The sequence below is a fragment of the Vitis riparia genome, chromosome 7 (genome assembly GCF_004353265.1).
Source record: "Vitis riparia cultivar Riparia Gloire de Montpellier isolate 1030 chromosome 7, EGFV_Vit.rip_1.0, whole genome shotgun sequence".
Classification (NCBI taxonomy): Eukaryota; Viridiplantae; Streptophyta; class Magnoliopsida; order Vitales; family Vitaceae; genus Vitis; species Vitis riparia.
In genome coordinates this window covers 8,956,189-8,984,052 of record NC_048437.1, presented here as the reverse complement: position 1 = coordinate 8,984,052, position 27,864 = coordinate 8,956,189, and the positions used below count along the sequence as shown (strand labels likewise).

Sequence of the window (27,864 nt, the reverse complement as noted above, 5' to 3'; positions counted from 1 at the left end):
AAATAGTACAGTTAATATCATTCATCTCTCACACCCTTTAACTAAATACAATTACCTTCTATTGATTAGGAATTTCATTAAATTCTTCTTTATCATTTTCATTTGTTATTTTTACTCATATCTAATCAAAACCTGAGGAAATTTGATTTTATTAGATTATGAGTTCAATTATTAATTAAAATTAATGGAAGCAAAAGTTAGAGTTCAAAACCCTAAGACTGTGTTTTTGTTTTTGAAAAATACTAATGAAAGAAAAATAATGTTAAATAAAATGGTTTTAACATGAAAAATACAAAAAAAAAGTCACATATAATTAAAATTAATTGAAAATTTGTACATTTTAAAATTATTCAATATTTATATAGGAAAGGAAAAATAAGTGAAATGAGTTTGAAGTAGTAAATAAAAATTATTTATTAATTTTACATCTATTTTTTATTTTTCTTCAATTTTTATTTTTTTAAAGATTAGTTATAGTATTATAAGTACCACTATAATGAGGGCATGACATTTGTAGCATTAAGTCATAGTCGGAATAGGAATTTGGTAAATGAAAATTTTCAATTATAAGTTTAGGTTTAAGGTATGAAATGACCATCATACCCTTAGAATGCGATCCAGTAGTTTTCGAGTTAGAATTCTTGAGTTTGAGTTTAAACTAAATATGAATTTGTCTACTACTTAATCTATTAAAAATTATACCTAAAATCATTAATTATATTTGTAAAGCAATTAAATGGTCCCCTTGAAGTTATAATACGTGTCGTTTAGTACTCCCTTCTCCATGCCAAAAGACAAATATGAAGATGTCTTGACCCTCTTTTTTAACTTTGGTAATTGCTTTACGCTATGATACACACATTCAAAACAACTGCAAAGCTTTATTTTTATAAATTATATAATAATTACAAAAAAAAAATGAGGGGATAAATTATGGATTTATTTGGCAATATTTTTTAAAATAATTCTTAAATAATTTTTTTTTTAAGAATAGTTTTCAAGAATAAAATTTTATTTGGAAATTCAAATATGAAAAACAATTTTATGACTTAATATTATATATAATATAAAAGTTTTTAAAGCATTTCTATATTTTCAATTGTTTTGAACGACATTTAATAAAAAATTCAAAAATACTTTAAATTTGTTTTAAAAAATAATTTGTTTTCTAAATAAATTCAAAAAAAAAAAAAAATCAATCAAAATTTTAGGAAAACATGCTAAAAGTTTTATTAATAACTAATTACTTGAATTAAATGATTTTTTAGAGAAACATTTAGAGTATATTAGACAACTGTTTTGATATTTTTTTTTTTAGAAAAAAAAATCATGAAAACATATTTAAGAATCGAAAAACTGTTTTTCTATTTTTAAAAGTAAAAAACAATATATTTTTACAAAACATATTTTAATTATTTTCTAATGACAGTTTAAAAAAATAATTATATAACCATGTAAAATGATTTAGAAAAAAACAATAGATAAAGAAATTATTCTTAAAACATATTTAAAAATATTAAAAACATATTAAAAATGTTTTAAGTTTTCAAATAAACTTTTGTTTTATAAAATATAATAGAATAATTTTTAAATACTATTGTTTACAACGGTTTTAAAAAATAATTACTAAACATGTTCTTACTATTGTCTAAATGACTGATTTTTGAAAAAAAAGTTTCAAAATTTTTTTCAAGTGCTAATATTTTTAAAAATTTGTAATTAAGTTTTTGTTTTTATTTATGAAAAATTTATTTGAAAATATATAAAAATTACAAATAATCGAAAAACTGAAAAAAAGAAGACGAAGAAGAAAAAACCCCTTTCCCATCCCATTTCCATTCATTTTATCAATTATTTTTTAATAACAAAATAATTTAGAAAAAATGAATTCAAATGTATTTATATGTTCTCAACTTCTCATTCATTTCTTAATCTTTATTTTTTTTAGGCAAATTTCTCCTGAATGTGCTGAAGAATTATGGCCCCTCCACTTGGCGATTAATTACCGCTTTGCCATCGGCTCCTCCATTTTCTTTCTCCTTCCTCTTCTGCGCCCTAATTTTTTGCAGAAGAAGAAGATGGAGTCGGAGGACGATATGCACGACGCCAACGATGCCGAGTCCCTCGACGACTTCTACAGCGGCGAGACTGCCGCCGACAGCGACGACCTCGACGCTGCCGACTACGAGTTCATCGACAACGACTCCGATGACTCCGATGACCTCACCTCCCACCGCCACCAGGTTTTTTTCTTTTCATTTTTTATTCATTTATCTTAATTCCATCCATTGCATTCCTTTTCCATTGATTGGGATTTTTGGATGGTTTTGGGGTTAAAATTTGGGATTTTGTTGCTTTGTATTGGCTATTTCTCACAATGTTCGATCTCCTTTTTTATAAAATTCGTTCCCTGATTATTTGTGTTTTAATTTGATGATTTTTGTTCCATTTCTGTTGATTTGATTATTTTTATTTATTTATTTATTTATTTTTTGTGAATTTTGGATTATCCAGGGGTGGGTTTGTTGTATTAATTTGATTGGTTTTGGGAATTTGTTTGTTTGTTTTTTTTTTTTTGTTTCTGATGGGCTTGACTTTGTTTTGGCGATTTGCGCAATGTTCATTCTTTTGCTTTTACCATTTTTTTCTAGTATTCTGTATTTAATTTGATGTATTTCGCTCCGTTTCATCTGATTTGGTTTTTGCTTTAAGGGGTTTTGGATTATTTTGGGGTCGGTTGATGTTAATTTGATTGATTTTGGGTTTTGTTTTCCTATTTTTCTATCTTATGAGATTGACTTTTTGGTGATTTTGCAAAAACATTGGCTCCTTTTCTATTATATATTTCATTTTATAATCACCTGTGTTTAATTTTCTGAATTTGTTCAATTTTTGTTTGGTCTCTTGGGTGATTTTGAATGATTCTGAGGTTTTGTGTTGGATTGGTGTTAATTTGATTGGTTGTCTAATCATATGTGCGAATTTCATTCCATTTCTGTTGATCCGCTTCATTGTTACTTTGGAAGTGTTTTTTAAGGTGGTTATTGCAGGAATATTGGATGATTTTGGGGTTTTTGGTGGCCGTTTAATGTTAATCTGATTCATTTTGAATTCTTTTTTCAAAATGTATTCAAAACTAGTTAGTATTTAATTATGATCTCGTCTGGGTTATTTTTTCCATTTTTGCATGGTTTTTGGCTTCCTTTTTGTGGTGGGTTGATGGTAATTTGGCTGATTTTGAGATTTTGTATTTTGGTTTTCTTATGAGGGTGACTTGATTGTGATAATTTTGCACAATGTCATTCTGTTTTAGTTAATTTGTTTGATTTTGAGCTTGGGCAGATTGTGTTGGGGCTAGTTTATTTTATCTGTACAGGAATTGAACTTAGTTGATTTATTGAAGCTGTGCCTGTGCTTAGGGTTGATATAGCCACATAGGAAAATGTTCGTTGGTTTAGTAAGACATGGTGATTGGTAATTGGTTTTTTGCTTTGTCCATCACAGAAAAAAAAACACGAGAAGGGTTTTCTGATAACTTATTAAGGTCAAGGTTGGGACCCTGCAGGGTTTTGCATGTCTTTAGTGTATTCATTGCATTTTATTTTCTGAAGCTGGGTTTCTAAGACCAGCTCGAGTAGAATGGGGAAGAAAATTTTGCAATTGAATTTTGCTTCACTTTCAAACATTGAATGAGCAATAGGTTTGAAGTTGTTACAATTGGTTGGTGAAATAATTTTTGGTTTAAATTCCTCTAGCTTCCTCAAAACATTTTGCTAGTCCTGTTTACCACATCGTTTGCCACATGAGTAATGAACAACCTAGTTCCCATTCTATTGTTGTTGATTTTACATCTAAATTCTTACTGTTGTGGTTTCTTGTCTCAGCAAAACTATACCATTTTGACTGAAGCAGATATTCGTCAACGTCAAGAGGATGATATTACAAGGATATCCACCGTCCTCTCTATACCAAGGGTTTCAGCTAGCATCCTTCTCCGCCACTATTATTGGTAAAATTCTGTGAACTATGTGGCATCTCTTCACATTATCCATATGTTTCAGTCTATTGTTTCAATGGCTATATGTTCATTATGGTTGATACCAAGTGTTCTTGGTGCTGGATACTGATGTGCATGATATTTGCATTCAGGTGAAGTAACATTAGTTTGTTTATCGGGTTTCTGTCCTATTATACTGTACTCTTCATTGATCATGTTCTTTTCCAGCAGGCTTTAAGTTATGATGTATTATGGTGTCTTGATGTTCTAAATAAATTATGTTTTTTTGAATGCACAGGAGTGTCAGTAAAGTGCATGATGAATGGTTTGCTGATGAAGAGAAGGTCCGAAAGGCTGTTGGCTTGTTAGAGAAACCAGTCGTTCAATTCCCTAATGCTAGAGAGGTGAGGAGACACATTTTTAAAGGCGACTTAATTAATTAATTGACTTTTGTGTTTTTGCCTGAAAGTTAGGAATGTGATCAACATTTTTAAGTGAGCAAATCTCTGTGCCATCTTCTTTCTGTGAAGTTCGTCTAATATATGTTTATGTTTTGACAGCTGACTTGTGGGATATGTTTTGAAAACTATCCTCGTGATAGGATAAGTTCTGCTGCTTGTGGTCACCCTTTCTGTGGTACATGCTGGGCAGGTTTGTGTTAGTGTACTGTGACATATATCCTATTATCTCAAGAATATTAAGTTTACTCCTATAGGAGAACAAAATAAAATAAAATTCATGCATCCATTATTGATGGTGTTGTTTCCTATCTGTTTGGTGATTTGTTTTGAGGTTACCTTTTCCTCTTCTTCTTTCATTAAAATGGTCAGTTATAGAAAAATGTCTAAATTTTGTCATTGGAAATGTCTGTAATTGATGTAATTTTCCTTTGAATTTCCTAATACTTATCTACTAATCCTTATGAATATCAGAAAGTTATCTTTCCTGAACTTGTTATAGTCTTATTTGAATTGAAATTTTGTTCAAAATTTAAGTGTTGTTTTTGTATTATTTTATTTTCCATGCAGGTTATACTAGTACAGCAATTACTGATGGTCCTGGATGTTTGATGTTGCGCTGTCCTGATCCAACCTGTGGTGCTGCTGTTGGTCAGGACATGATAAATTTATTGGCTTCTGATGAAGACAAAGAGAAGTATTCTCGTTACTTTCTTAGATCTTATATTGAAGACAATAGGAAGGTAATTCTGTGTTTAAAGCCTTCCAATCAATTACTTTCCTGTCTCACCAAAGTAAACATGTCTAGTGAGGTTATTTTATTTTTATTTGTCAAAAGTAAAATATTGTTTTGCAAGCAAGAGTGTGAAATTTTGCTTGCAACATCTTGTAGTGGGATTGTGGAAAGGAATTAGGGCGGATTGGAAGTTGGTGAGTGATAGGATGGCTTTCACAGTTGGTAATGGAAAAAGGGTGAGCTTCTGGAGGGATAGATGGTGTGGGGAGTCTCCTCTATGTATGACCTTCCCTTCTCTTTTTGCTTTGACGGTTGAGAAGGAAGCGTGGGTGGCAGACATTTGGGATCCCTTGGCTGAGGGGGGTTGGGGGGGTTGGAACCCCTGTTTTTTAAGAGCGTTCAATGACTGGGAGGTTGAGGAGGCAGAAAGATTTATGGAGAGGATTCAGAGTAAAAGAGTTATTGAGGATGTGGAGGATATGGTATCTTGGACTGAAACAAAGAGCGGTAAATTCTCGGTCAAGTCACTTTATATAGCTCTTGAAGCGGGTGGTTCGTCTTTATTTCCTTCAAGCTTTATTTGGAATGCGAATGTGCAGCCCAAGATTGGTTTCTTCGCATGGGAGGCCACGTGGGGCAAAGCTTTAACATTGGATCTAGTCCAGAAAAGAGGATGGGCCTTGGCGAATAGATGTTTTATGTGTCTTGAGAATGAGGAGACCATAAACCATCTCCTTCTTCATTGTCCCAGGACGAGGGTATTATGGGATCTTCTCTTTGCCTTATTTGGGGTGTCTTGGGTTTTGCCCTTTTCAGTTAAAGAGACACTTCTGAGTTGGAATGGCTTTTTCATGGGCAAAAATCGCAAGAAGGTGTGGAAAGCTGCTCCTCTTCATATTTTTTGGACGGTTTGGAAGGAGAGGAATCGATTGGCTTTCAAGGATGAGTCGGTGTCAATTCAGAGATTGAAACAATCTTTTATTCTTACGTTATGGGCTGAGGCTAAATTGTTCATAGACGACTGCCCTCTAACTATAGCTAACTTTATTGATTGGTTGGGTTCTAAGTAGGCTTGTGGCATTAGGTGTTTTGTCTTTTGGCCTTTGATGGCGGGTGTATAGGTTTTGTATACTGAGAGTCGCTATTTTAGCGTCTCTTTTTCCCTTTTTTCTTTAATGAAATTCATTTACTTATCAAAAAAAAAAAAAACATCTTGTAGTGGGATATTTTTTTAACATGACGTAAAACTTTGTCTGGTGCAAATACATTTTTAGTGGGATTGTGGATGAGTTTTCAGTATATTTTTTGATAGGCAAATGAGTAAATATATTAAAAGCGATAGCATCATATTAGTTTCTGTGATCCCAAGAATCCTTTTGTTTCATTTAGGCATCCTAACTTGGTTCCACTGAGAAGTTCTTTATAATCACTTGGGGTGTCAGGTAGATCATGAGTTATTTGTCCTTTCTGTTATCTTTCCTTATCCTTTTATGGGTGATCATGTTACAGTTGTTTAGCATAAAGAAAAAAAATGGAAAAAGAGAAAAAGGTAAGAAAAGAACAGAGGAGAATTTCTGGACTATCTCTGCATCCTGCAACTTTTTTGTTTACCAGGAAAATCAGAAAAGACAGATATACCCTTTCACTTGTTAACTACTTAAACTCTCAATAGTTATACCATGGTTTTCTGTTTTGCAATTATCTTTTATCTTTTTCCTATAAAAATGGAAAACGGAAAAGAGAAGAATACTTAATTATCTATTAAAATTGTGAACATTTGGATAAGGGGGGCCTTAACTTTTATCCTAGAAAAAGGTTAGGTTGGGTTTGAACATGGTACTGTCTTCTCTCCTAGCACAAAAAGCCTTTAGTGATAAGTTATTGCAACATGATTCAGGACCTAATCTAGGGGCATGAACCCCATTTCATAAATTGAGCTCTAGGCCCAACATGAAAATGACCAAAGATGCATGAGCTTTAAACCAATTATTGGGGACAAATGTCAACTTACATAAATAGAGAAAATTAACAAAATAATATCCAGCTTGTAATTGATAGTCTCCAAAATGTCTCATAATAAGACTCATTTAGCTTAAAAGTAGAGGTAATCATGTTTTTTAAAAGGGCAATCTTAGTACTATGGAAAATTCTTTAAACTCGAAATGACTTCCTGCATAAGCCAAAAAAAGTACTCTGCAAGAAGCAATAATTCGTGCTTCCTTTTTAAACTCTTTATAAGTAGAAAACTATTTTAATTAAATTACCCAGAACATATAAGACATCTTAGTTAGCTTAAATAAGAACTTTTGGCTTCCAAAAAGCTAAGCCAAACAAGGCCTACATATTCCAAGATTCACAAAGTATCCAAGTCAACAGAAACAAATATAGTTTATTGTCCCTAACTAAGTCAAACAACCAGAGTAAACTTCGAATGTGGCTTCCAAAGCCCATCCCATCATGTCATACGTGGTAAGCATTTGCACTACTTGAAAGTGGTGAAAAACAAAAAACCGAGATCAAGAGCTCATGATTTTTTTTTTTTGATAAGTAAATAAGATTTCATATATAAAAGAGACGCTAAAAAAGCGACTCAATGTATACAATACCTATACACCCGCCTTCAACAAGGCTAAAAAACAAAGATAGCCCAACACCACAATCCTACTTAGAGCCCAACCAATTAATAAAATTAGCTATAGTTAGAGGGCAATCATCTATGAACAACTTAGTCTCAGACCAAAAAGAAAGGATAAAAGAGTGTTTCAGTCTCTGAATTGACAACATATCATCCTTGAAAGCCAATTTATTCCTCGCCTTTCAAACCGTCCAGAAAATGTGAAGAGGAACAGATCAAGAGCTCATGATGATGGTGTGGGAGCAAATATTATGAATAGAATACGACTATGGGAATGAATTTTAATATCAAATCATTGTAACAAAGCTTTTTGAAGCATGCATCTTTTGCCCTGTATCGAAATTTGTGGTTCAAATCAAAGTCATATCAAGACATACAAGTCAAGGAATTTTCAATGAAGAAGGATAGTCGGATCAAAGGTGGAAGAAAAACTTCATTAAATCCCTATTGGAGTGGTCCCACATTTCACTAGGGATGGAGAATTACACAATGTTGGATTTCTTAGATAGCCTTAATTGTGGTTAGACATATCTTTATGAAGATTGTCTTGTGTAACCGCTTTTTAGTGTGCTCTTTTTGAATCTTTTTGTATGCCGCCTATGTACATAGGGTGCATACTCTCTATTTGGTACTTTTTAATATTTTCTTTATTTGTCTATAAAAAATATATCATGGGTAATGAGTTGGTTTCAGTATAGACACTACCTTCAATGGTTTGATTAAGTTAAACTTTGATGGATAGCTTTAGGTAATTCATATTATTTGCGAATTGAGGCATCACTAAGTTACAATGTTGAGTGTCTTTTGTAATCCAATTGGAGAGATATTGGTCATTGAGGTAGGGATGTTAGCTTTTTTGGAGGGCTTATTGCAAGCTAGGATTTTGGAGCTTTCCAATTTATTGGCGGAAGGAGGGAATTCTCCTGTAGTGATCTCATGGGCGTTTCAGTTGGAGTGAGGTCCTCGAGAATACAAAATGTTGCTTTGTCAAATTCTTTGAATTGGTAGGAGAGTGATTAGCCATTGAGGCAAAGACCTTATGTCTTTTGAAAGTCTTATTGTAGGCCAAAATTTTGCTTTCTAATTTATTGGTGAAAGGGTTTGTTGTAGACTATAGTGATCTCATAAGTGTCTAAATTGGAGAGAGTTCCTTAGAAATATGACACGTGACCTATAACTGGAATTTGGGTTCTTTGTTTTCTTGCTTTGTGAGTTAGCTAATAATGTTGCAAATCAATTAGCAAAACTTTAGTCAAGGAGATAGTTTCTTTTGTAGAAGATTTTTTTTACCTTTTTGAGTTGTACATTGTTTCTATATTTTGAACATGTTTTGTTCTTCCATGATTTGTAATGTTGGTCTTGTTAGGTAGCCCCCTCTTGTATCATCATTTGTATTTTTGGAAGCTTCTGTCATTCTTTGCTTGTACTTAGAAATTCAGAACAATATTTGTTTGTTTCTAATTAAAAAATAAGTAAATAAATCCAATTAGGTTTCAACCTCAAAAGAAATTTCTAAAAATAGGACCTTGAAGATTAGTAAATTAAAATTTATTATATTTTAAGATTTTTTTTTTTGGAGAGGGGACTCTTTCTGATGGTTACTTCTTAGGCTATAAAAAGGAGAAAGGGTTTGTGTATGCATAACCGCATGGCGAGAGAGATTTTGGAGCTACCTGTTTTGCTTGGAGTTGATTATGATTGGAGTCTTCAATCTGTCAACCAAGATTTAGAAATCCTCAACTATCTTGTTTTGTATATCTTGAAGTTTAGTTGAGTTAATGACTCGATGCTTTGGTTTTCTTTGTTGTGGTTTATGTTAGTTTTCTTGAGTAATTGTCTGCTTGTCATTATTGCTTGTTCAATTTATTAGAAGTTAATTTAATTGAGGGCGAGATTGTTCTGGTAAGCGATGTGATAATGCCTATTATTCAGTGTCTTCATTAGGATGTGTGGTAGATTGTTTTCCATCTTTCTATTTGGGTTTACATTGGGGGCTTCATTTATGTCTATTGCGGTTTGGGACCTATGGGTGGAATGCATTGAGAGGTGTCTTGCTTCTTGGAAGAGGTGATATCTATTGAAAGGAGGTAAACTCACCCTTGTTGAAAACATTCTCTCAAGCTTGCTTTTTCTTTTACTAATCAATATCACACTAGAAATACTTATGAGAGATCTCCTCTGGGAGGGGTGGAGAAGAGGGGAAGAAGTTCATTTGATTAAGTGGTTGTTTTTACATTTCCTCATGGGGAGAGAGGGGGGTGGGGCTTGAGGATTTGGAAATTTGAAATCTGTGTGATCTTTGCAAAACTTTGCCAGGTAAGCAGTGTTGGAGGTTCACATAGGGAAATGATAGATTTTTCAGGAGAGCGGTTTTAGATAAATTTGGCATTCTTGTTTGATGTACAGCGTGGGAAAACAACATTCAAGGATTAGTTTCCAAGTCTTTTTTCTTTGGCAACCAATAAGGATTTTAAGTAGATGATTATTGGACCACAGCATGGGGTTGGGGGCACTGGGGTCCTTGCTTCTTCAGAAGTTATCATGATTGGGAGGCAGAGGTGGTGGTATCTTTTATGGCATATATCTGAAAAAATTCTGCCCTAGAGATGATTAGGGGGAAGTTGTAGGAAGGAAATCGACTAAAAGGGGGTCCTTCTGGATTAAATCCATATTCAAGGCACTTTTTTCTTGGAATTTCCATCCTCTTTTGTGATTAAAGTGGTGGGTTCCTAGAGTCCCGACTAAAGAATGTTGCTTTCTAGGGAAGCAATGTGTGGCAAGATCCTTAGTTTTGATTAGTAGATGAGAAAAGGGTGTAACCTAGTGATTTGGTGTTGCTTATGTTGTTATAATGAGTTTTCTTGTCATATTCTGCTTTCATTACATGGTTGCTTGAGCAGTGTGGCATTAGTTTTTTTCTCCATTGTTGGGGTCTCATGGATTTTGTCTCAGACAGTGAAGGACTACTTGTTAGTTGCTATGGTGGGTTCATCAAGAAGAGAAAGGCTAGCTCTTCTGTTTGTTTTGGTGCTTTTCAAAGGCATGCAATCACAGGATGTTAGTTTTTTGATAGGAGCAATCACAGGATGTTATGTCTGCATTTGAAGTTGAAAAGCCTCCTCCTCAGGTTATTGTGGTCCAATACTTTTTCAGAGTAGAGAAGTTTGTCTTTATTGGATGTCATAGACAGAATGAAGATGACATTGATTCTGTATGTGGGGCTTTTCATGGCCCTGCCCTTCTCCTCTGTCCTTCCTTTTGGGTTTTATTTGCATACCTCACTTATACCAGGCCTTACTCTCCTTTTTGGTGATATATATATTTCCTTATGAAGGAATTTCTTAAGGACATTTAACTTGCCTTCATCTTAATCAGGATATTAGCTTTCTGTTTCTTTGGTTGATGGTTATTATCATTTCTGCTATACTGTAATAATCATTTTACAGTCATTTCCTTTTTATACTTACATAATGAAAATATGGCATTTGGAAGCTGCAGAAAGCAATAGTCATTCATCTACCCCTATTTCTTTTACCTAGTAATATAGTCATTCATCTACCCCTGTTCCTTTTACTCTAGTTGATTTCATTTAAAAATCTAAAGCCTCTCCTAATATAAAGGTTTTCACATGACTTGTGGCTAGTAAGAGGATTAATACCAATAATATGCTCTTGATGAGGAGTCCTTTCAAACTCTTAATCCGGAGTGGTACATCATGTGCAAGGAGAGTAGTGAATTAATTTATCATCATTTTCTTCATTGCCCATTAGCTCTAGGTTTATGGCTTAGACCATTCAGCCTTGCAATGGGTAACACTATGTACAATGGCAGAGATGATGACCATTTCCTTTGAAGGCTTGGGGGATCATCTAAAGGAAAGGTTCTATGGGGTATTGCAAGCTTTCGTTTGATTTGGTCAATATGGCAAAAAAGGATATGCAAAGATTTTTAGAGTGTTAGGAGGATAGCAGGTGTAGTTTGGGACTTGTTTTACTCTTCATCCTAATTTTAGGCCTCTGGTAGTGAAGCCTTAAGAGGTTCCTGCTCAAGCTTTATATTGCTAGATTGGAGTCTTGTGTGCAAGTGAAGAAGGTTGGTTTGGAAGAACTCTTAAAGTATGGTCAATGCCAATTGAAGGAATAGTAAAGTTGAACTTTGATGGATGTGCTTTGGGTACCCCAGCACGCATTGGGATTGGTGGATGATTAGAGATCTTCAAGGTTCAATGATCAAAGCCTATTCTAAACTTACAGGTAAGGGTTTTGCTATTGAGGCTAAAGTTGTAGCGCTTTTGGAGGACGTTGTACAAGCAAAAGTTTGGACCTATCCAACTTCGTACTTTGGTGGGGGTGGAGTGGTCTGCTGTTGTTATCTCAAAGGTGGCTGAAAAGGAAAGAGGTTCATGGAGGCTTGACAGGTGGCTATGCCAAAATATTTGATATCTTTACAGAGTTGGAATGCTCCATTCAATGGATTCTTTGCTTAGCTAATCAAGTGGCAGACTGCCTAGCTAAAACAGGAGCAAAATAATTGGTATCTTTTGTCGGAGATTATTTACCACCTTGAGTTGTAATTAGTGGTTGTTCAAGCTTTGCTTCAGTTTTTTGTAACTTCTTTCAGTTGTTCAGCTTATAGGGCTTCTTGTTAAGAAGTCCATTCCCTTGTCTTGATTTGAGTTGTACATTGTGGAAGGGTGTCTCGTCCTTCTTAATCCTTTTAATTAATAAAAAAGATCTATTATGTTTCTCATTAAAAAAGAAAAAGAAGGCTAGTGAAAGTATTTTAATGTGTTCTTCACTCCTTCAGTGGCTTATAAAAATCTTTGGTTTGTTCTGTAGACCAAATGGTGTCCCGCTCCAGGCTGTGATTATGCAGTTGATTTTATTGTTGGTAGTGGAAGCTATGACGTTTCCTGCCGCTGCTCATATAGCTTTTGCTGGAATGTGAGTATCCTTAAATTGTTGATGAATTTGTCTATTTTGAAAAGCTTCTTTTGCCCATCTTGTTTTGTGTATGTGTGTGATACATTATGTGAACTTGAACTTGCAGTGTACAGAGGAAGCTCACCGTCCTGTTGATTGCGGCACTGTGGCCAAGTGGATTTTGAAGAATAGTGCTGAGTCTGAGAACATGAATTGGTTGAACACAATATCACAGTATCTAAATGCATATATTTTTTTCCTTTCTTAATTTCTTATTTATCTGTATTAAGGCAAAACGTATCAGATAATGCTGATTCAATTGAAGACCAAAAAATTTGAAGAAAAAAGAAAAGTAATTAGTGAAATAATGTTGGGAATAAATTTTTGTCAGTGGAATGTTGAGAGTAGGATCTAGAGCAATCTTTGTTTTATAACACTTCTATGTTTAATATAATCAATGTAATTTTTTGGTGGGATTATTTTTTCTTGTTTCTATTTTTGTCTGTTTTTCCAACTTGAGATAAGTAGTGTACTTCTGGTTGGTATTTGAACTTCCCAAAATTTTATCATTTCGTTTTTATTGTGTTGTATCATAGCATGTTTAAACAGACAAAAGCTTCAACTTTCAGTTAATTTATAATACAGAAGTTAATATGTGCTTGTTGATTTATTGTTGGGCCCTTGGCTCACCTGTGCGGTGCTGTTACTTGGCTCTAGGATTTAATGCCTTCAGTATAGAATCTATTTGTGCAGGATTCTTTATGGTTTACTATAACTATGTTTAATTTTTTTTCCATTTGTTGCAATGCTAAATTTTATGCATGTGATGACTTTCAGGATATTGGCTAATTCCAAGCCTTGTCCAAAGTGTAAGCGGCCAATCGAAAAAAACCAAGGTTGTATGCATATCACATGCACACCGCCATGTAAATTTGAGTTTTGCTGGTAAGTTTATATACTCTTGTTCTAGATAGACTCACATGTATTTAGGAGGTCTGGCCTTTATTCCATTTTGTATCCACTTGGCAACACTAGCATTATCAAGTTTATGTTTTTTTAATTTATTTATTTTTATATATTTTTAAATGTATAGGAGTTATTTTTTTTTCAAATTTTAATTCATATTTAGCTTTGGAGTTCTAAAAATGAACACTTTGTTTCTTCATGTATGCTCTTCGATAATGTATGCTTGCAGGCTTTGTCTTGGTGCATGGTCGGATCATGGTGAGAGGACAGGCGGTTTTTATGCATGTAACCGTTATGAGACAGCAAAGCAAGAGGGAGTGGTAAGATTTTTTTTTTCCTCGATATTTACACACTTTTTTTTTTTTGATAAATAAGCAAAAGAATTGTATTACGAAGAGGCACTAAAATAGCGACCCAAAGAAGTACAGTATAGAGACACTCACCCCCTTACGCTTAAACCCAAAAACAAGGAAACAAAAAACCTTCTCCCTCACCGCGAACCCACCCAATCTATAAAATTTATTAAGGTTGAAGGACCACCTTTTATCCACAATTTGGTCTCCGACCATAGTAAATACACAAAAGAAGCTTTTAGCCTTTGGATGGACAACATACTATCTTCAAAGGCAATTTTATTCCTTGCATTCCAAATGTGGCCCAAAACAAACATAATGGTCCCATTTGCCACACCGCCTTCCTTTTTTTACCCACAAAAGAACCCCTCCACCCTAAGAGGGTTTCCTTTACCAAAAAGGGAAACACCTAAGACACTCCAAACAAAGAAAGGAGCAACATCCACACTTCCCTTGTTTTTTCACAATGGAGAAGGAGGTGATTAATTGATTCAAACATTTGGCACAAAAAGCATCTATTAGCCGAAGCCTAACCCCTCTTTTGCAAACGGTCCAAAGTTAGAACTTTTCCCCACGAAGCCTCCCAAGCAAAGAAACTTAATTTAGGCTGCACACAAGAGTTCCAAATAATCTTTAAAGGGAAAGAAACAAGAGAAACCGGCTGCAAGGCTCTATACAAAGACTTTACCGAAAACAAGCGATCATTCAAGTCCATCCACTTCACCCTATCTTCCTCACCCACATTAACCTTCTTCCCATTCAAGCAACAATACAACCTTTCCACCTCTTCCATCTCGCAATCATTGGAAGGCCTAGCGAAACAAGGGCTCCAACTTCCCCCCCTTTCCCCGAAGCTGTCCAAACTTCATTTACCCAAACCTCTTTAGAAGTTGCTAGAGCAAATAAACAAGGGAAGGACTCGCACAAAGGAGTGGTTCCACACCACTTATATTTCCAAAATCTCACCTTCCTTCCATCACCCACCACAAAGTCAAAAGAAGGGGTCACTAGGTGCCCCAACTTTCTAATTGCTTTCCACAACCCAACGCCATAAGCCTCCCTAGCCTCACAAGAGCTCCACCCTCCTCTTTCCTCCCCATATTTCCTTCTAATCACTTGGTTCCAAAGGACCTTTCTTTCATTTGCAAAGCGCCAACTCCATTTGCCAAGGAGAACCTATTGAATGTTCCAAGACTCTTAACCCCCAGCCCTCCTTTTCTTTTATCTAAACAAACGATCGACCACCGTACTAAGTGAGGTTTTTGCTCAAGAGCCCCACCACCCCACAAAAAATCCCTTTGAATCTGCTCCAATCTCATTCTAACCGTCCTAGGCAATTGGAAAATAGACATGAAATAGATCGGCAGATTATACAAAGTACTGCAAATTAAGGTGGTCCTCCCCCCCTTAGAAATGTACTGATGGTGCTACAGAAGTATCTTCTATGGCACTAATGGGAAGGTGCTGTACTTGATTTATTTTGCTGCTTGCAGTATGATGAGGCTGAGAAACGAAGGGATATGGCTAAGAACTCTTTGGAGAGATATACTCATTATTATGAACGATGGGCGACCAACCAATCTGTATGTTTGACTTTTCCAGATCCTCCTCTTTTGCTGTAATATGGACATTATTTCAGAAACCCATTATTTCAGAATTTAGTCCAAGATTGTCCTCATTTGCTGACTATTTTCTTTTTACGGAAACAAGTAAAAATGATAATTTCAAGTGAGGGACCAGATATAAATTTTGATATGAATCATTTATTGTAATTTGTAGTGCTTTCTCATCATGAGCATTACTGGAAAAGATGAAAGAGAAAAATAGAATTTACTTCTTCTTTTGGAGGAAGGGTGAGTGAGATTAAAAATGACTGCGATTCAATCTCAAGCAATCACCAATTTTGTACTTATCATGGATTGCTTTTTCTTTTAACAAATTCCGTTACTTCCATTTTGACAATTGCAGAATTTAAATCTCTGCACATGCATTACAGCGTCTCTTAACTTTTTTGACTTGTTAACATTCATCAAGTCAGAGTTTTAATTCTTTCTTTCTTCACTGCAGTCTAGGCAGAAAGCACTTGCAGACCTACAGCAGATGCAAATTGTAAATGTAAGCAACATTCTTACCATATCTTCTAAGCATATTCTTGGTCAGTGCTGCTGGTACTAGGCTATAAAATAATATGGATCATATATAAGACTGATAGGACTCATTACCAATTGCTTATGATGAATTTTAACCGTTCATCGACCTTCTCATTTTGGACTCCCCTCTCCTTGTCCTTTTTATTTGTTTTCTGCCAACCCCTAGCTTGGATATGCATGTTTACATTAAATGCACTTGCATGCCACAGAAAATCCTTTTAGGTTCCTGAAGTTTTCATAGGCCTTTTTGATAGGCATAACTGGTTCCACCTGTAACCTACATGTTCATGAAATGTTGGTAGCTGTTCTTTATGGATTTGATTGATAAGCTGGTTTGAGAGGTTGGAAAGTGTGTATCTTTGGCTATATTTTTATTTCAGTTTCATTCAGTATTGCTGTGGGTGTTCTGTGGATACTTCCCATGCATTTAGATTGTGATCCCTTTGGCATTTTTTTATTTTACTTAGAAGCGCAAATGAATGACTCCCCAAGCCAAAACAAATTTGCATGGCTATGAAACTTGGTAGGGAACAGTCTTGACCCTTCACACTGTTTAACAATGCTGCTCTTTCCCAAGAAACGGATATCTATTGTGCTCTTATAGCCTTTTAGAAAGCATTAATAGTTAGCTTTATTTTTGTAGATTGAGAAGCTGAGTGATAAGCAGTGCCAGCCCGAGTCACAACTCAAGTTCATAACAGAGGCCTGGTTGCAGGTACATAGTGGATTCTGCCATTGCACATCTTGAAAGGTACTGCTGTTTCTTCTTACTGTTGCCTTGTCTGCAGATAGTTGAATGTAGGCGAGTTCTAAAATGGACATATGCCTATGGATATTATTTACCTGAGCATGAACATGCTAAGAGACAGTTCTTTGAGTACTTGCAAGGTATTTCATTTCCCCCATCTCAAAAGTGGCCCATATTTCTTTTTGCTTTTCCTTGGTCAAACCTTTTAGCTACTTGTTCCACAGGTGAGGCTGAGTCTGGCCTGGAACGACTTCATCAATGTGCAGAGAAGGAGCTACAAACATATCTCGATGCAGATGGCCCATCAAAAGACTTCAACGAGTTCCGCACAAAGCTAGCTGGGCTAACCAGGTGATTTCCTGTTAAAACTTTTCTTTTGCAAGGACCACAGTTTCCTGTTTAGGGAAAGTATATTTCATATTGGGAGGCACAAGAATCAATTTGATTTGAGAATCTGTAGTAGTGGCAACTTGATTTGCCTGTAAAAAGAGGGGGAAAAATAGTGGCAACTTGATGGTGTTGGGACCTTTTCTTCCTTATAGTTAATTTACTATGTTGAGTGAAGATATTGATGCATTGAGATAAATTCAAGAAATTTTTAATTCCACCTTCAAAAAGGAAAATGCAATACAGATGGAAATATTGACATGATTGACACTGAAAATTTTTGAAGATGGAAATTACTGGGAGAACATGAAAATGGATTCGAAATGAAAATTTAGGAATTTTTAATACAAACATTGTAACCCATGTTATTAGACGAATGCAGTTAAAGATACCAAGTTTCCGCCTTTCAGTGAGCCAAGGGATGCCTTTCATGTCTATTTTTAATAACGTGTTTGTGTTTTGCCTCTTTTAACCCTTGTATGAACCATCCTATTTATCTGTGGTGTGACAATACACACCATAGCTATCCATCATTTAAAATGCCCACATATTCCCATAGTACCCTCTCTCTCATGATTGATACAAACATCAAGGCTTCAAGACATTGAAAATTTCTCTGATCTCTCTCTTAGGTGGCCTCTGTTTATAACTTGATATACATTTTTTGTGTGTTGAAATTTAAGGTTCATTTCGGATTTATTTTCATGTTTTCCTAGTAATTGTTATCATCTTAACTAGTAAGTTTATCAATATCAGTAGTCATTGATATTTCCATATTATACAAATGGTTTAGCTGTGATTATCTTTTATTGTAGCTCCTGTATCTACCAGCATGTCAGTTTTTCCCCCTATTAATTTTTTCATAAAGGATCTTAGCTCTTTCTTTTATGTTGTCTGAAAATGAAATGCATTAGGTATTTCCCTTCCTTTTCATATAAGATAGGTCTTAACTCTACTTTTCCCTTTTTGCTTTCATCAGAAACACACTCACATCTTTCCATAATATACAAATCTGATCAAAACAAGAGAAGAAATACAAGCTAAACAAAGAAAAAAGTTTCATCTGCTGAAGTAATTGGGTTTTGTCTCAAGGCAATCCATGTGAATCAAAATTATGCTCCAAATGTAGGAAAGACAAATTTGAACTAGGCTGGTCACTTGTAGACCGGTGATGCATGTCATCATATAAGATCAAACCTATAGCATCATTGATCTTGTTATTGTGTGATGAGATTCAATATCTATAACCTTGATTCTGCACAGGTAGACCCAACCAACAATTATGATATTTACCAAAATGACAGATTTTACAGGTAAGAAAAGATGTATCCCTGGCAATGACACCAATAATCCTAGGTCATCACTTTTAGGCAAAAGACAATCACCCTCAAAGAAGGCATAATAGATGCTCAAATTCTTATTAAAATTCTGATTCTTCTTAAAATGACTCTTTTCCTTTATTGAAAATTTTTCCTAATTCCTTATAGTTCCTCACAAGAATAGAAAAAAATATATAAAAAAGAAAATATTATTTAGAAACTGAAAGAAATAAAAACTTCCCTAGTATCATAAGAAGACTAAAAGAAATAGGAACTTTACTAAAAGTAAAGCACTACCTATAGAAATTTAACAAAAAGACTCTAAATAGGACAATGAAACCAAGCTATCCTTGTTTCTCTCTCTTCTTTTTTTTTTTTTTTTTGGTAGATAAATTGTAGGTTCCTCATCATAAGGATATGCCCACTATATTGCAAATCATTACCCGTGGGTAAAGAAGAACCATTTTTTTACAACAAAAACTAGAGCGAACATATAATAAGAGGCTTAAAAAATGTAAGAGGCCCGGGGTAATTATGGAGTGGGGGTTTGGAAGGAGATTATGAAGGAAGCTAAGTGGTGTTGGGAGAATACAAAGTTTAAGGTAGGGAAAGGGACTAGAGTAAAATTCTGGTCTGATCAGTGGTGTGGGAATGAGAGGCTGTCCCATTCTTTTCCCCAGCTTCATGAGATGGCGGTCAACAGGAATGCAACGGTTAATGAGATGTGAGATCATAGCAGTGGTTCAGGAGGTTGGAATCTTAGATTCCATAGAGACTTTAATGATTGGGAGCTGGACTTGATTAGAGGATTGCTTATTATGCTCAGGGACTTCAAGCTATCTTCAGAAGAGGACGTGGTGCTTTGGAAAGGGGGGCGGGGGCCATGGGAGGTACGGGGTGAAGGATGCCTACAACGGGCTGGTTGTTATCAATGCTTGTGACTTTCCGTATAGAGGCGTTTGGGTGGACAAGGTCCCAACCAAAGCGGCGTTTTTTGCTTGGGAAGTCGCGTGGGGGAAGATTCTTATCCTGGATAGGCTTAAAAAACGGGGCTGACAGTTTCCTAACCGATGTTTTTTGTGTGGTTGTGAAGAGGAGAGTGTAAATCACATTCTTTTGCATTGTATAGTGGTAAGGGCCTTATGGGAAATTATTTTTGCCCTCGTGGGGGTTCAGTGGGTGTTCCCAGAGTTGGTGAAGGAGGCGTTATTCAGTTGGAAGGGCCCCTTTGTGGGGAAAAAGAGGAAAAAAATTTGGAATTCTATCCCGTTGTGTATTTTTTGGATGGTATGGAAGGAAAGGAATAGTTAGCTTTTAAGGGAGGGGTGTTAAATATACAGAAACTCAAAAATTCTTTTGTTTGTACCTTGTGGAGTTGGGCTAGGGTGTATATTGGAGAGGAGTCCTCTTCACTCTTAGGTTTTTTGGAGTGGCTAGCGGCCACTTAAGGGAGGGTAAGGGTGCTTGTTTTTTTGTGCTCTCGTTTAGAGGCAGTTTGTATACGTCCTGTATGCTTGGCGGCCTTTGCCCTTTAATATATTCGTGATATTTATCAAAAAAAAAAAAAAAAAATGTAACCAAGCATCATCAATTAGCTCTGTACCTGATTCATACTAGAAAGTTCCTCTGGTCATTTACAAGTCGGAATTAGAACTCTTAAAAATTACAAATGCCAAAATGGGGAATAACAGTTGATGTAATCAGGAAAGCCCATAAGATATCATATTCGTGTTTTTTGATGTTGGGTTTTTCTTTCTTTTTTATTTTAAATGCAGCAAACTGAATTTTGGTCCTCCCTTGTTTTCCTTACATTAAGCTTTTTGTTCTCTTTTATTTTATTTATATTTTCTTGCATTGATTTATAAAGTAAGTTGGAAGCTTTGCTACCTTATATGGTTACTCCTGTTTAGCAGTATTCTAATTAGCTTATTTGTTTATTCCCCTCACTTTCAAATTGAATGGTAGTGTTATTTTTTGGTCTTAGTGTTGGGTTTGGAGTAGATAGTTCTAATCGTGAAACACTTGAAGGCTGATTTTGTTCCTTGTCCTATGTACTCTGTATGACTGCAACATTAGTAATAAAATATTTTCCATTATTGATTCATTTCCAATGGTTACAGTGTGACGCGAAATTACTTTGAGAATCTGGTCCGAGCTCTGGAGAATGGTCTGTCAGATGTGGATTCCCGTGGTGCCTGCAGCAGGACTGCAAGTTCTAAAAGTTTGGGAGGTGGGAGCAGCAAGGCAAAAGGTGGGAGGGGCAAGGGAACATCATCCCGATCAAGTAGTTCCAGTAGAAACCTTGATGATTCAGGCCATTGGTCTTGTGAACATTGCACTTTTGCCAATGTCAGGTCCGCCACTATTTGCCAGATTTGCCAGCAACAGCGGTAAACCTCATTTCCACAACACAGAGGTGACTGGACATGTAGGGATGGGCTTTCCCTTTTTGGTCTAGTCAGTCTAATGGCAAAATTCTCTGGATCATTCCTGGGGGATCAATCAAGCAGCTCCAGAATCATTAACTCAATGACAAAGGGAAGTAGTACCAAAATAAGGATCGGCAGTGGGGAAGGAGGAGAAAAACCTAGTATGCCTTTTTCTGTTACCTATATATCATCTGTAAATAGTTCCTGTTGTTGTCTGTGCCCCTCATGACTCTCATATTGGAGACCGATGAGAACACATCCTCTGTAATTTAATGGTGTCATTATTTAGCTACTTAATAGATTTGTAGCAAAGCTTGAAGCTTTCAAGTGGATTGTACGAGTTGGATTCCCTTCAGGGCAAGTAGCTGCCTTGATCCCTGCAAGAACGAATAAATATGCATTACTTCAATCACCATACTGGGGAATGTTCTTTTCCTCTTCCCCTAGTTCTTTGGGTTCTCTCCAGTTTTTGTTCTTTGACTGAAGCTGTTTGCTGAAAGCATTAATGATGAAACTAGTATCTATTTGGAATCGTTTCTGCGATGACACATTTGGCATCATCCTTAGAATGTATCTCTGGCACAACCCACAAGAAAAATAGGGCAACAAACAGAAAGACAAGGTGCTGTGATGCCGGTTTCATTCTAGCTGCAGATGAAGGGATGATTGAACTAAAATTGACTGCTTAATGTCACGCCCTGCATAAACTTCCAGTGTTTTTGAAATATTCGAGTGTCGCACGGTTGAGAAATGTAGTTAAATCTCATAAACATGCCCAGAAGACGCTTTTACTCAAGACATGACCCTAATAGTATCATTCTGTATTTGAGTTGGCATCATCATCATCATAGTTTGCAGCAGACTAGCATTTCTACAACATTAACATTGATCATAGGAATGGATTGCTTCACAAGATTCAGAGCTTCCCTACACCAAACTAAACTCGACACAACGCGAGTTTTTATTTGATTTTTGTTTATTAGTTTCCTGCTTGCCTTCCTTCTTTGCTTCAGCTTCTGAGCATTGTCGTTTTCATGAGCCCTTTCATGTACTTTAAGTATCAATATTCTGCAGGTAATTAACAATTTTTGAGCCGATCCAACATAATTTCATGTGGTTGAATCAGCAAGAATGGTTTCCCCTTTTCATATAGGAAGATCCAAAATTTGCCTTGAGATATGATGCATGTTAAAGGTAAAGTAGTATTGGACTTCTCCCCAACAGCTCATTGGACTCCCCTCGTCTTGTAGATGGTATAAGCCAACAATAGTGGGACTGAGAAGCCGTATCCTGGGAAATGAAGAAATGGGTTCATCTCATAAGCTTTCATAAGAGCTCTGCAGTTCTGCAAAACAAACAAGAAAAGGGCATGGGCATGAGTAGAGTCTTAGTTGTAATGTTCCTCTTTTGTTTGCAACAAAGACAAGGAAAAGAAAACAGAAAAATGGCAGGTTTTTGTGGATAGCTCAATTTCCTTCTACCTCAAGCAAGAACATTAAAATGTTTTGGTAGAACGTTGGAGAGGTCCCACACAGGCGGACGTTGACTGGGTTCAAAATTGGATGGTGGAACTTCATTGGCTAGTAATGGCGATTACACTCATCAAAAGTAATGCCAAACTATAGCACAATGACAATCCATTAATTGGATTGACACACAAACATGGCATAAAGGAGTAAATGAGTAATACCATCATTTGCGAAAAAGTCTAATTGTTCATATGGAAAATGAATGTATCTTAAGTGGTTGAAACCTTACCTTCAAATGCTTCCAACAAATCACCAAACAAACCACCAAGAGAATTTTCCTTATCCACCGTTTGTCAACACAGAACTTTGTCATTCCTCTATTGCTCCTGTGATTGTTCTCTGAACCATAATCGTCTTCTTTCTTGCCTGAACGTGAGAGAAACTCCACTCTGTACCCCCCCTTTTCAGCAGCCAATGCGGCTGCCACCAAAATAGATGGCAAAACCACAAAACAGAGATGGGAAAGAACAACCACCATTATGTCAGGTGATCCAATAAATTCTAGTTTTTTACTCTCACCAAAAATTTTCACCACCCAGCCCTTATAGGTCATGTATTTCCTTTCCCCGCCATCAGTGAAAACTTGCCCAGAGAACCAAGGGAACAATATGAGGTAGAACAAATAACCTAACATACCAAACCATACAACAGATAGCCTGCAGAGCTCTACTAGAATCCATGCTATACCACTTCTGAAGCCTTTATTGGCACAGAAACTCTTATACGAGTATGGACCCTTTGTGAAAGTGAGAAGAACTTTTGGAAGAATAAGAATGGAGAAGATGAAGAAAAGACAAGCCCAGAGTACTGGGTAATACAATGACGCCCATTGACAACCCATGACTATGAACTCCGTCCATGTCCATGAGAGCTTACCACTAAGACCATTTATAGAGAATGGCCTCAGTTCAGTTAAACTTGACCTTCCCATGATGTCAATTGCTTCAATTTGCAGCCAATACCTAACAGGGGATGGGTCCTCGAAGGCTTTAAAATTCCACAAAGCAGTATAAAGATCTCCCCTGGAGGAGTTATCATCATGCTTGCTCATAGGTGCCTCCATCACCATATTGAGATTTCCAGGTTCTGAGTCATAGATCCTAACCACAACTGATATGATTGGAGAAACTGAAAACACTAGAGCTCTTACAGTCTCGTAAGATGAAGGATCAATAGAATGGCATTCGTAGTTGTGGAGGGATGATGATGTTGACATGAGGCGTGAATCAAGCGGAAATGTGGGCAATATGATGATCTTTTTGGCTCCCGACTTGAAGTCAATATCAAGAAATGAAACAAAACCACTATCAATGGCCACCATTCGCATGGCTCTACTCTTTCTCCAGTCACCCATTTCCCACTCCCAAAATTCTTCAACTGGTGGTACAGCCATGCTAGAACAATTTTTGGCACTTTCTAATGGTGTTGGATGAATATTTGGTTGGAAGAAATGATGACCCAGTCGATGATGGCGCTTCAAATTCTTCCCAAATCTTGTATGGAGATGCCCGCATAAATAAGCTGATAGGGAATGCTTGAGAAAAATGTCTTTCAGGCTCTTCTCTGAAAATGAGAGTGCTGAGAATGAAAGAGGAAAATGCCCAAAGGAAATCTTTGTTACTGGTTCCACTGATTGAGAATTCCACTGTGAGAGCTCAGAATCTATTTCAGTCAATAGTTGGTCAGTCGGATGCCCAAAAAGATTAGTTGGGCCTCGTAAACCAATAGACATTGTACTATCAATCCCAACAAAGAGATGCTTCCTTCCACCAGTCTACACAATGGAGCATAAAAAAGTGAAAATGATAAGTAATAAAAGCTCTATAATTATCATTTTTGGAAGGATTTATTAATATTTGCCTTGAAGGCTTAAGAATTTAAACTTCATGTCCAAACTAGTGAGGGAACTTAAGGTAGTATGTGGTTATGATTCTCAAGACTTAAGTCATCAAGTGGCTTCTAAAATATAAACTCAATGCTTTGGCTTTTAAAACAATGAAGACCAAGATGCAGGATTTCTACCAAAATGATGAAAAAGAATGAGCAATGAAGGAAGAATTTGAAGTAGAAGAGTTAGAGAAATCTAGCATGTTCAAAACTCATCTAAAAAATGGCTAAGGCTGACACTTCTTTCCTTTTTTCTACCCAAGTTATAAGAAATGAATTCATCTCAACCAAACAGTGTAAAAAGAAAGTGCATGATTCAAAGTGATCAAATGAAGCAACTACTGAAAGATCTGCTTCCAAAACGGATAAAAAGAAGAGAAAAAAAGAACAAGAAACAAAAAATGAAGGAGCTCCACGCTCTGTGGATTTGGCAATTTCAACCTTATAAAAGCCAACATGGGAATATTTCTTAAGCTTTGTTTGTAGCTGAAAGGAATTGGGAAATGATGCTGAAAGTTAAGCATTTTCGAATTTGGTGACAATTGGAGTCAGGTCAATCATATTCAAATTTGGACAGGTAACCAACTCAAATCCAGGAAAAAATTTAGGTTCAGGATATTCTGCTGTAAATTTTGAAATTAAGTCACAAAAAATCTTGGAAATATTTTGAAACAACAAAATCCAGGTAAAATTTAGGTTCAGGATACCAGCAGTATCACAAACTTTAAGTTAAGCTACAAATTCCAAAATAATAATAATAACAACAAAATCTGGCCAAACTTGATCAAATAGTAAAGACATAAAAACTTTTGGGGTGACCTTCAACCATAGATTCAATTGTTGTAACAAAGTTGGAATAGGACAAAGTATTTGGCAGTCATTTATTGTATCAGAATAGAAAATAGGATGGGACACATGACAGCAAATAATGTTATTCTGATACAAAGGGAACCTGCTAACCTGAAGAGTGACGCTATTGACTTTCCCACTTCTTCCCAATTGCCCATTGATGCTATACTTTGAGAAGAAATCAAATGAACCACCAGCAACTGGCACTCCAAAATTATCATGATTCCCTCTAAGATCATAAAAGATATTCTTGTCTAGTCCACTCCATTTTACAACATCTTCCATCACTTTTTGATATTCCTTCCACTCCTCCTCATCTTGCTTCATTGTTAACAAATCCTTGCTTTTCCCATCTGGTATGAGGAACAATTACAAAAATTCATGGATAGTCAACTTTGGATGGTCAATGATTGTAAATAAGTAAATTTAACTATCTATAGCATCCAAGATATTGGCATATATGTCAACTATCCTCAGTAGAACATATACATCCACTATCCTCAGTAGAACCTGAAGCACTTTATTGCAAAGTGGCAACCGATTCAGGAACTATTATTCATTACCTGGAATGATGGAGTCGATCAGGAAGGTATAACAAAGAAATCTAGTAGTGTAGGCAAATAACTACTAACACATGTATGAAGAAAGAGATGTGTCTTTCTTGTCTGTGAATAGTTGGCATCATTTGCTAAGCTCAGGCACACTTCCAATTTTTGGGAGTAATTTTGGGTTTTCTTCTCCAAAATGGCAAAGAACCTTGACACAGTGGTTATAGAGTAAACTAGACAAGGAAATCTCCCTACCATATCCACTTCTGAGCTTGGATCATCATTAGGGCCACAGAATGTGTATTCTATGGGAGTTTTCTAAGGCATTACTCTCATTTCCCTATTTCAGAGATTTTCAAATCTTACTTCCCAGCACCAATAAAGTGTTATTCTGCAACAATCCATGCTTGATGAACCTTATGATATTATCTCACACACATACACACAAACATATATATATATATATATGTAAAGCTGATCTATGAATTAGGGTCAAGTTTTCAAGAGCCCTCAGGCATTAAAGCTGATCTATGAATCATTCATGACTGAAATAGAACTTTAATAATCTCGATTAGAACTGTTGCAACCAAATTGTTACCCAAATTTAACAAGAGAATTCTAAAAAAAACAATAATCATAATATGCAGCCACAATGCTGGTGAATTTGCACTTGAATTTCCTCCAAATCTCAACATGCATCACAAATTAAGAAAAACAAAAACAAACCCACAATCTCTCTTATCACAAAAACAAGAAAAACAATTCAGAACTGTAAAAAAAAAAGAGCTCAAAAATGAAATTTATGGATATCCATAAACCTAAAAGACCGGTAAAAGAGAGGGAGACAGCACCTGTGAGATCACCAGTTATGAGAACAAGAGAAGGGTTGATCATGGAAAGAGCTGGACCCACCAAGGCCCTGAAGTCAAGAGCTCTATCAGGATGGTGCACACTGAAATGGAGATCAGAGAGCTGCACCACCCATATCAGGGATTCCGGCCCGCCCTTCGCATCAATGACTCTCCTCCTCAAATGGGTATTTGAATCTCGTTCAATTCTTGCATGGATTTGTTCAGAAAACGCTGCAAAGTGTATGGTAAGGCAAAAGAGCATCAGAATCACAACACCCATCTCCTCTTCTTGCTGGGTTCAGCTTCTTTGTCAGAAATGCTCGCTGAGGAGGGGGGAATGTGGGAGATTTTCTCCTTTCCAGTCCCCAGGCAGTTGCAGCGTGTTTGGAAAGGTAGAAAATTAGATGAAAGGAAAAAATAGAAAGAAGATAGAAGTAATTGTATTTTTCTCCGATCAGTGAGAAATCAATTTTATCACTAAATAAAGAGCCATTAATTAAGCTATTATTTAGTGTAAATTAAGGGGGACTAAAATTTACAAAATAAATAATTTAGTGGAAATTGAGGTATTTGTGAATTGTGGTAATTGGTATTGAGCTCAAATAAATATTTTTATTTAACAAAATTGCAGGGAATTTGATAATTATGAATTTTAGATGATATATTCATGGGTCTTGCTACGGTACCGAAATATTTTTTTTTTCTTTTTCATTTGGATGGCTGAGATTTAATCATTTTCATCCAATGGATGAAAAAAAATGAAAACATGGTACCGAAGGAGGTATTGTAGAATTTCCCTATATTCATTTAATCAAATAGCCCTACTAAATTTTGTAAAAAGCTTGGCAAAAATTATTCCCTCTTTTCAAAAGATTGCTAACTTATGACAAATCTACTTTAATAAAATTCCTTCCAATTTTCCAAATGCTTTATCACAAAAAATAATTACAAAATTGCTTTAATCCAAGCTTATTTATATTTAATAAATTTTTATAACATTAAAATTATTCTTTCAAAATTATAATTATAGTTTTTATTTTATCATCTAATGAAATACCTTAACATTTTAAAATTATGATAATTAAAAGATATAAAAAAAC

The 27,864-nt window shown here is 35.7% G+C and overlaps 2 protein-coding genes across 4 annotated transcripts; one reads left to right on the top strand and one right to left on the bottom strand.

Annotated features, from left to right (window-relative positions):
- The first annotated feature begins 1,993 nt into the window (after positions 1 to 1,993).
- Positions 1,994 to 21,631, top strand: LOC117918801 (probable E3 ubiquitin-protein ligase ARI8). Of its 3 annotated transcripts, none has more exons than XM_034835694.1 (15): positions 1,995 to 2,243; positions 3,885 to 4,009; positions 4,296 to 4,401; positions 4,558 to 4,648; positions 5,026 to 5,198; positions 12,665 to 12,769; positions 12,876 to 12,982; positions 13,586 to 13,693; positions 13,944 to 14,034; positions 15,561 to 15,650; positions 16,135 to 16,182; positions 16,861 to 16,932; positions 17,006 to 17,105; positions 17,190 to 17,316; positions 20,792 to 21,631. In XM_034835694.1, exons 1-15 carry the CDS (start codon positions 2,079 to 2,081, stop codon positions 21,063 to 21,065), a joined length of 1,782 nt encoding a protein of 593 aa, XP_034691585.1. In that variant the 5' UTR covers positions 1,995 to 2,078; the 3' UTR covers positions 21,066 to 21,631. The 3 variants fall into 3 exon arrangements, with proteins under 3 accessions (XP_034691587.1, XP_034691585.1, XP_034691586.1); XM_034835695.1 differs by having other exon boundaries at positions 1,996 to 2,243; positions 12,876 to 12,964; XM_034835696.1 differs by lacking the exon at positions 15,561 to 15,650 and having other exon boundaries at positions 1,994 to 2,243.
- A 135-nt stretch (positions 21,632 to 21,766) lies between these two features.
- On the bottom strand, positions 21,767 to 27,198 carry LOC117918800 (putative metallophosphoesterase At3g03305). Its single transcript, XM_034835693.1, has 4 exons — positions 26,765 to 27,198; positions 25,477 to 25,718; positions 22,859 to 24,403; positions 21,767 to 22,445 (listed from the first exon to the last, which is right to left on the bottom strand). Exons 1-4 carry the CDS (start codon positions 27,042 to 27,044, stop codon positions 22,326 to 22,328), a joined length of 2,187 nt encoding a protein of 728 aa, XP_034691584.1. The 5' UTR covers positions 27,045 to 27,198; the 3' UTR covers positions 21,767 to 22,325.
- Positions 27,199 to 27,864: the final 666 nt, after the last annotated feature.